We start from the raw sequence: 10,246 nt of genomic DNA, 5'->3' as shown, positions 1-10,246 counted from the left end.
CAGAGACAAAAGCGGAACAAAGAGGAAGGGGTGGCGGAGAAGGGGTAGGGAGGAGGCAACCCGGACCAGGGACATCAAGTAAACTACTGGCACTCGGTACAAGGGTAGGCGAGGGGGAGGAGGGAGGCAGCAAACGGCCATCCCTCCTCCCCTCACCATGGGGGAGGGGGCTTACCTGAGGCTGCGGCACTAGAGAGAAAGCGAGAAAACCCTAGCATAAGAAATCTAATGGTTTATTTCTCATATGCATTCTAAAAATACATGCTGATAAAATTCATATTGAGGTAGAAATATAAATAAATTGCGGAAATAAAATAAATGAGAGACAGATTTTTATCTGGTTCAGTCAACGACCTACATCTACAGATAAAGGTCAAAGGACTACATTAAGCTCTTATTTAATGAATTGTTTACAATAGAGAATACTCTATTTATAGAGCTTATACATAAATGTAATATTAATCAAATCCCTAATTTAGGATGATTAAATCATAATCAAATCTCTAAATTAGGCTAATCTAATCTTCATCAAATCTCTAACTTTAGGATCATTCAAATATACTCTAACACATGCGAGAATTATGTACTCCAATAATAAATATTACATACTCTATTAATCATATTAGAAATACATCATATTAATGACATATATCAATTTAATATATTAAATTTTAAAAAAATGGATGAAAACTTTTGTCTCTGCTTAAATAATAAAAAAACGTGGTGTCATGGGGCAAGTGGACTACCGATTATCATAATAAAAGAAGTACTTATCAATATTTAAAAAAAAAAAAATAAGGAGGGGTTTCAAATGATTAATCGCCTTTGGCTTCGAAATAAATCACTAATATATATTATCATGGCATGCATTAAACTATTAAAGTATACAAGATGGCCCTCCGTATGAGTAGATATTTGTTCAATATACTTCTGTATATATAATACCCAGATGATTGTAATGAAGAATAAAATGTTAAATTTTAGGGGCAGGCAAGGGTGAGTCAGATGTGCATTTTAAAACTCTTCTCCAGCCAATTAGCTTACCTCATCTGCTATAAGGTCAACCATTGATGGCCATGGCTCAGGGTATATTCGCATTCAAACCCATGCATATTTTGATATGTGGCCTTACTGATTAGTCAATAAGCGGTGTGCTTGCCTGCTTGGTGCATGTACAAAGACATGAATAATGTTTTATTTATTTTTATTTCTTTAATTGGAGTTGTTTTAACATTCTTTTATTGAGAAGGTGACTATGGATCGGAACGGGGAAGAGGCATTAATATTGTTACATCATGTTTAAAAAATGAAATATATATATATATTCTCCTCAACAACAAAACACAAATGAAAAATACAGTAACAAATAATAGGCAATTAACCCATTAATGATTCCAAAAAAATTATAAAGGAGCCGAATCTTTCTAGAGGTCGCATAAAGCGGCAACCGATGGCAAAGGAACTTGATGTATTTCTTAAATAAACATATCATTTCAATTTATTATTTGCTCTTTTTTTTTTTAATGTGAGGTGACAAAAATGCCAATGTGACTTAACGGGCATGATTAAATTGGATGAAAAATACAAGGAAGGACTTAATTAAAAAGAAATTACAAAAAGTTAAAAGATTCAAATTTGAGATTTAAAATTTTAAGGAATAAATTGAAATGATGTGTTTACTGATGAAGTTGTAAGTATAATATTTCTCTAAAAATAAAAGGCTAAAAAGGCTAGGTAACGCTTTTTTCTCTCACGCTAAACGCGATGTGACTCATGTCTCCTGCTATAGTTTTTTTTTTTTTTTTGTCATGTAATTAATAAATTAATATAAATTTCATAATCGTTACGTAATATCTGAATTGAAACATTTATCTTAATGCATAATTTCTTAATTATTGCGTAATACAAGATGAAAAAATGACATTCATTCATAAATTAAGTGTTCAATTTCAGTTTCTTCTTCCCTAAAATATTATTTCCTATCTATGGCTCTTGGACAGGTCCATATAATACTTATATAGCACGATAAATTACATGTTAATTAACTCATAATATCAAAACACACCTAGAGTATGTTTGTGATTGTATTTGAGAAATAAAACTTTAAGTTAAAAAATGTTTTTAGTAAAAGCTTTATTTTTAAGCTTTATTAAAAGTGCGTTTTGACAATTTTTTGGTTTTTTGACTCTTAAAAACGCTTTCAATTTTTTTTATCAAATTGATACTTTTTTCTTCAAACGAACTTTTTAAGTGTTAAACATATTTTTAGGCTCATCAAACATACAATCACTAAACACATACGGAACATATATTATGAAATCATTTTTTTTTTCATTATTTTTAAAATACTAAATTTTCATAGTTTTAAGTGTTTTGAGTTTATAAGATGAGCACACGGTCTAGCTTGTTATATGAGTGAATAAAAAACAACAAATCTTATATAACCTGAAAGGTGCTTACAAATATTTCTCTTTAGTTTAATTATCTCCATTGTGAGAGACTTTTCCTCTCCCTAAGTAAGAACCCTCCTCATATATCCTTGATTGTTTGGAGAGGAGGGAAGAATTCTGCCTCCTCTTTCCTTTCCGCCCCCTCCTCTCCCCTTTTCTTCTCTCTTTTTTTTTTTTCTCTATTTTTTGTTTGGAAAAACTACTTTTTGCCCCCATGAACTACAACGCTTTTGCATTTTTTCTCCATGAACTACTAACTATGTTACTTTGCCCCATGAACTACCATTTTATAACAAAAATCCTCTTTCTGTCAGTCAATGACATTAACTCAGACAGTCAACCCGTCACTTTGCGTCATTTTGCCCCTATGAACTACAAAGTATTGTCACGTTACCCCATGAACTATAACGCATTGTCACTTTGACCGTCTGAATTAACGTCTTTGACTGACAAAATTAGAATTTTGAGCATAAAATTATAGTTTATAAAAGCAAAATAATACAATTATTAATTCATAAGGAGAAAAATGACAAGATGTTATAGTTCTTAGGGATAAAAGGAAGTTTTCCCTTCTTGTTTTGTTTTGTTTGGTTTTTGAAAGTCAAATCTATGGTCCTTCATCTACGCACCCCTTCTCTACCCTCCCTAACCTCTTCTTTCGGCATGTGCCCATACTCTACCCTATATGGCTATTTAGGTCCATGGACCCCCGGACTTTCCTTAACCTTTTGGCTGAATTTAGTTTTTTTTTTTTGTTTTTTTTTCTCTAACTCTCGATTTAACTAAACTTGTTATCCGAAGGTGAAATATTTTTTCCACTTCAAATTTCTCACTTTCCTCCATTGGACATGTGCCCTATGCACTTCGCCTCTTGCACTTTAATCCCAAGCATCATCTCGTCCGCACGTTTCCCCCACCCGAATGGCAGATCTTAGGAATACTTCTTGATCGATTCTCCTATTCTTCTCTCCTCTTTTAGGCCTCTCCATAGTAGGTGTTTTGATTTTGCTATGGTCCGATGGAGACTAAATTAAAAACCACCGTTTTCGTGGCCATTTTCTTGATCTATGGGCCAAGAAATTATCAGATTGGGCCAATTTATTTGGCTCATTTTCAAATTTGTTAATGTACTCACCTGTAGTGATTGTTGAGGGAATCCACCTTTTCTTTGTGTATTTTGTTTCCTTTATTATTTTACTATAATATTGTCTTAAGAAAAAAAATGTTATAAAGACATTTCTACAAGAGGCCTTTATCAAATCAACATGTCATTTGTATAGCATCGCCAAAGAAGGTAACATCATAACGTTGAGGCATTTTTAAACCTTATAAAACTAAATTCAAATAATCAATAGACAACGATTGGGTGAGTTATTCTTAAATCTTTGGTAGTAAAAAAATTTTGTTTGTTATTTTGCTTCTGATGTACGCCAGCGTAGTAAAATCAAAGTAATATATTAATATAATATATAACATTATTCTTAAATATTATATAAATAATGTTATACACTACATCTTATCATACTGCACATCAATCTTTAAACTTTTTTCTTTTATACAAAAATTAATAAACGCTGCAACATTAACTTAACAAAATGAGAATCATTGCTCATATTACATACCAAAGGGCTTGGTCAAATGTTCAAAAAACACTGGAGCCATCACCATAAGCATATTCTAAGCATCCTCCCATTTTCCCATAACGCATCAAAGTCTGTATATTTGGGGCTCCCTATTTTGTATGGAAACTCAAAGGTGAAAGCCTTTAATAATATTGTGGAAAAGGTTCTCTAAAGCCGGCAAGACTGTGCTTATTAAATCGATGGCAGCCTCCAATCCCACGTATGCAATGAGCTATTTTCTCCTCCCTAGAGGCATATGTGATAAGTTGGATAAGCTCTTTAAGGATTTCTGGTGGGGGTTTCCCTCCTGGAAAGTCTAGAAATGTCATCCTTGAATCTTGGAACTCTCTTTGTCTTCCTCGAGCTCTGGGTGGCCTAGGTTTTAGGCGTATGAAGGACGCAAACTTGTCTCTTATTACAAAACTTGGCTGGAAGATTCTCACAAATTTCAAATGCACTTGGGCGGACCAGTTGCGAGGTAAGTATCTTCACTCCTCTACTTTTTTTTTCTTCCCCCTCTACTTTTTTTTTCTTCCACCCCCTCTGCTGCCGCTCTTGGCTTTGGAAAGGGATTTTAAAGTCCCGGCATTTTTTGTCTCTAGGAGCCTGTCCAAATATTCATAGGTCCTCCTCTCTGCCGGTGTGGGATTCTCCTTGGATTCCCACCCTTTCCTCTTTCATCCGTTCCTCCATCAATGGGAGCAACTCTTTGTTCCCTAATCTCCTTGTTAAAGATTTATTCTCTAACTCGAACCCCTCTTGGAATGTGCCTCTTTTGAACTTCCTTTTTGATTCAGCCTCGGTGGATGAGATTGTTAAAATCAAAATATGCCCTTTAGAAGGGGATTCTTTCCTCTGGACCCCCTCAAACAATGGCCCTTTTCTCCTCCTCTTCAGCTTATAAGTTGATCCGAAATTCCTATCCGCTTCCCCCCATCCCCCCCACCCCCCTCATTTTTGGAAAAAGCTTTGGAAGCTAAATCTCAATGATAGACTAAAGATGTTCCTTTGGAAGATCGCTTGGAACATCATCCCAACCAAAGAAAGGCTCAGTTTTGCAAAGATCATTTGGGGGGACTCTTTCTGGCATCTTGATTCTTTGGTCTGGTCTAACTTAAATATGTTTGAATGGTTAAACTGTATTATCAATCCTTGTTTTGGTCTGGGTATCCCTAAAAAAGATGCTCATTTATTTCAAATATTTGCTTCTGTTTTTTGTGATATAATGTGGTTCAGCAGAAACCGGGAAATTTATAATGGTGTAATCTTAGATGCAAAGTCCCTCTCTTGCTCTATCAAAAAAGTTTCTTTGGATCATTTTGAGGCTTGCAAAAGGAGTTCCCCCACTGAACTTTGGTCCCCTCCGGAGCCTAATACTTTCAAGATAAATTTTGATACAACAATTCGTGAGTCCTTCTCTACTCAAAGTGCTGTTTGCAGGGACTCAAATGGGAGAATTATAAAGGCTAATTCTTAAAGCAGCCCTTTATGTGACCCAACGTATGGGCAAGCTCTTGCAATTTCTTTGGCTACATCTCTGAAGCTCTTAGTGTTCTCTCTGGAAGGTGACTCTCATGTGGTTATTATAGCTCTTCTCCACCCTTCCATAGTCTCAGATTGGAAAATTGCGAATGTCATCTCAAACTCCATTTCCTCCATTCCTTCCTCCTCTTCCTGGAGGGCAAGGAAAATTAGCAGAAGTGCAAACTTCTGAACCGATCATGTGGCTTACTGGGCCGCGGCAAGAGTTTTCTTCGGCTACATTCCCACTATTGGAAATAATTTCGGATGGTACACAAATTCTCATTGATATAAAATAATTACAATATGAAAATTAATAATAAAATAAATAAAATACAAGATATGAAAAGTAGAGTATGGAAAGATCTCACAATGCTATAGAATCACGCAAGAGCGTTGTCCTTAAAGGTTGATTTGTGCCTCCCAGAGTGTATAACTCGGTGCAATCGGATCCTTTGACACGCAACCTCCCAGGATTAGACTTTAGCGTCTATCTTCGTTAAGGACGCACTTCCAAATAACGAAGAGTAATAGAACAACCCTTTGATCTTTTTGATGAAAAACCACATAGAGAAAATACAAAAAATAGATGACAATATCGGTGGAAAAATCCAGTAATTCTATGTGGCTATATTATATATATCCAAGTAAACTAATCATAAAAAAAATATATAAGAATATAATTTTTTTCATTCAAGCTTATGCTGCAGACATATATCTTCTCGTGGGATGTTGAGAAGACTTTCTTTTATAGTGCTACTCTTTGTTAGAAAAAAGATAACGTAAGCTTTGTATAAAACTTGATAGGAATTTAATACCAACGGTCATAAGGTATAAAGAGTCCCAACTATAAAACTTGTTCTCAAAAACCCATAAAAACTTGAGAACTCTAACGGTCACTAACGGTAAGAAAAAATAAATGGGTTCATGACAAATTGTCAAAACAATATTTACTGACTTGTAAACAATGTTAATGACCAAACGGTTACAAACCAAAAATGGTTAAAAGCTGAATTTTCTCTTTCTCATAAAACTCATGAAGATAATATTAAATGATAAAATGTTTTTAAATGACTAAAAAAATTAATGTTTGTAACAAATATTACAACACCCACTCACCTACCCCATCTTCCCTCTTTCCTCATTTGTATTGAAAAAGACCCACCCCCTTTTAGCTTTATGTTTTGCTCTTGTTTCTTTGTTTCTTGTAGTTTTCTTTTAAAAAAAATGTTCAAATAAAATGAAAATGACTACACCTTGCCTGAAAAAGTTGACTTATATATATACTGATATACACACAATTTCCTTTGTATATTGTTTGACAGATTTGATCCAAATGAAATCTCATCTTTATCACTTAGAAGAGTCAATAGTCATCATAAAGTTATTAAGATTGTCATTATCGATCTTTATCTAGTGGGCATCGCTGTTGAAATATTCGTAGGTTGCCTGGCCTCAAGACAAACCCAATCGTAATCCAAGCCTACCCAAAGTCATGAACTTTTATTACTTTTTCACTTGGGTTGTACTTGTTCAACAAGTCCAAGTTGCTGGCCTATATATGTTGAAAACAATGCTTTCCGATCCCGTTTGGCAGGGGGAATTTTAGGGACGATGGAAAATTGGCGAAATAGGAAAGAGGAAAGGTTGGGATTTTTCTCTATTTGGTATAACATATAAATAATAAAAGGAAATAAAGAAAGCTGATAGGTGTTCCTTTGTCTTATTTAATCTCTCTTCTATTATTATGAGACAGAAATAAGAGAGATTAAATAAGGCAAATAAAAGTTTGATGATCTGACCCCAACTAATAATTCGTAAGGATAATGTTGTTCTTTACCTACACATGTTTATTACATTCATTTTACTCAAACTACTTAAAAAAATAAAAAATAAAAAAAAAAAAAGTTAAAAAAAACCCTATTCTATAATTTTTTTTTTTTTTTTTTAAAAAAAAACCACTTAAAAAAAATGTTGAATAAGAGTATCGTTACTCAATTTATATGTACAAGGAAATAGGGGTAATTTAATAAATAATGCTCTCTTTCTTTTTGTATGAATAAAGGAATAAGACAGATCCAAATCTTGTATTAAATTGAAAAGATTTATTTTATAATTTAGATTAAATTTTATAGATTTAATAGTAGATATGTTATCACATGATGAATATATTAATACGTCATTTAAAAATTTTAAATGTTAACACCTTCATCTACAATGTAATAAAAAAAAAAAAAAAAAAGATAGTAAAACGAAACGCACGTTTCAATTGAAATAGACCCATTTTCCATCATTTTCAGCATACAATAATAATGGAAAATCATGATCTCTTCTATAATTCGTTTTTTTTCATCCTTCCGTAATTTATTTTTTCCCTTACTCTTTTCCATCCACCTACTGACGAAGCCCTTAAAAGCTGACGCCAGAAAGGAATCTTTAAGTTGCCTTTGGATAAAAGCAAAGAAGAAAATGTATCCCAGGAAATAGGAATCCACGTGACACCTGGCCTAGTTAGTAATTAGATTCTCCACAAAGTGAGGCCAACCAAAACAAAAACATCAGAACTTATCGCACTGATAATCAACTGTGTAGAGCATCAACTGCTTTTCCGCTGAAAAACCAGTCATATAGGCATACTCTTAGGGCTGGGATCCATGAAATTGGGGGGTTTTGGAGGCTCTTTGGAGTCTTTTTAAAACAACTTTCACTGTTATGTTATATGATCATGAGAACATTGGATTAAACCAAAAAGCAAAAAGACCTTGTAAAATGTTTTATGAAACAAACTCAGAGGGTTCATTAGACTCATAGGGAGCTTTCCTGTCCCAACAAAGAGCCCACTTGTACAGAAAAGCTTGTTCGAGCAGGGTGCCATCGTTTTGCCCCCCCTCTCATTTTTGGGCAATTGTAGGAGAACCCAATCCATAATCTTACCTTGCCGACAAGAAAGAATGTTCTAGTTTGGGAGGGAAAAAGAAGAAAAAGTGGAATCTATTTCTATTCAAGAAAATGTTTCATATACAATTAGAATCTATACAACTGTAACAACCACAACTCACATCATTACATTAAAAGTTTTCCCAGTTCAAGTAAAGCATCTTTCCCAGAAACCTGAAGATTAACCATTTATCCTCTTTCTGCTGTTAAAATCATTTAAACAATTGAGAAATCAACTTTAGTGTTAATATATTTTTTTCCACAAGTAAAAAAAAAAAAAAAAAAAATACAAAGGGAAAATAAAGAAAAGAAAACACCAAACACAAGAATCAGCCAGGGTTCTTCCAGGCACAGATCAACAAAGAAAATCCAACCTTCTCTTGTTCCTTCTCTTCCAAATGCTTCTCCTCTAACCACAGCCTGCTATCCAACCCACTCCTAGTCCTGAACATGAAAACAGCAAACCCAGATGCTGGATTGAAGAACCAGTCATGAACATCCCACATCAAATCCACCAGCAAACCATCTAAAAAAATTGCTTGGTTCCCTCTAAAATTCCACCTCAATCTCTTCACTTGAAAAATCCTCTTCTTATCAATGCAAACAGATAATACCGGACTCCTTGATCCTTCTTCCCTGACACACTTGATCAAGATGTCGTGAGCTATTCCTGAATCACAGAATTGTGCCTTGGTTGAATAAACAGCATTACCAGAGAAGTGCTCGCTCCTAGAAACCAACGAGAATTTTGCGTGTTGGGTTTCTGTTTCATCGTTGTCTCCAAGGCGTAGACAGAGTTCTGAGTCAGCAAAAACCATGACATAAAAGCCGTTGATCGGCTCCGGTCCGGCATCATAGCTAGCCTTAGAAATATCCCAGAAGACCTCAATCTTTGAGCTGCAAGATTGGAATGTTCTGGAGCCTTTATTCGTTTGCAGCCGCTGAGAAGTGGACTTCAATTTCGAAGGCGGGAAGGAGGTGTTGTCGCCGATGTCAATCATAAAGTCTTGTCCCATAAGGCTGCTGCACCAAGTAATTGTAATCAGGAGCTGCTTTTGTCTTGAGAGTTTTGCTTTGTATATACATGTGACGGCATCTGGGATTGAAGGTATCAGTTTTGAAGAGATGTTAGGCTGATTTGAAGGGCCTGAACAATATGAATCGGATACCTTAATGGCATGTTCACTGTAACAAGATGCTATACTCCTCATTGTGGAGAAAATCACCGGAAAGAAAATGGACACAGAGAGAGAGAGAGAGAAAATGGACCCTAGAGAGGTCTTTCCTGTACTAGAAGAAAAATGAAGAGATTGGATCGAAGGTGACAAAAGATGGGGGGCTTCGCTCTGTGTTTTCTTCCATGTGTCGGGTATCCCTTTCAGATTTCACATCTAATATTGAAGAAGGAAAATCTGGATAGGCTAATAAAGGAAGAAAACGAAACCCGTTACTCTTCCTTGCCTGTAATACAAGGAAATTAAAGAGATTGAAGGAGACAAAAGGTGGGGTGGAGTTGTGTGTATTTTCCGTGTACAGGTTTCCTTTCTATTTTTTTCATTTAAACGAATGCGTAAAACCTGAATATCCTAATAAAGGAAGAAAATGAAACCCATGTTCATCGCCAGCCAATCTACATTCAATACCAAAACCTTAACCTCAGTTTTCTTTTTATGAAGATGGAAAGCCAGAGCCAACTCTCCATTATTAACCTTTTAT

The 10,246-nt window shown here is 34.8% G+C and overlaps 1 protein-coding gene across 1 annotated transcript; it reads right to left on the bottom strand.

The window, feature by feature from the left end:
• Positions 1 to 8,608: 8,608 nt before the first annotated feature.
• LOC132161727 (uncharacterized) lies at positions 8,609 to 10,045 on the bottom strand. Its single transcript, XM_059571911.1, has one exon. The coding sequence runs from the start codon at positions 9,739 to 9,741 to the stop codon at positions 8,860 to 8,862; it is 882 nt and encodes a 293-aa protein (XP_059427894.1). The 5' UTR covers positions 9,742 to 10,045; the 3' UTR covers positions 8,609 to 8,859.
• Between the last annotated feature and the right edge of the window lie 201 nt (positions 10,046 to 10,246).

The sequence above is a fragment of the Corylus avellana genome, chromosome ca9 (assembly GCF_901000735.1).
Source record: "Corylus avellana chromosome ca9, CavTom2PMs-1.0".
NCBI lineage: Eukaryota > Viridiplantae > Streptophyta > Magnoliopsida > Fagales > Betulaceae > Corylus > Corylus avellana.
This window is presented reverse-complemented; position numbering and strand designations above follow the sequence as displayed.

What these genes read in the sequence shown, in the direction of transcription:
- LOC132161727 (XM_059571911.1), bottom strand. Translation starts at nt 9,741, where the DNA reads ATGAGGAGTATAGCATCTTGTTACAGTGAACATGCCATTAAGGTATCC.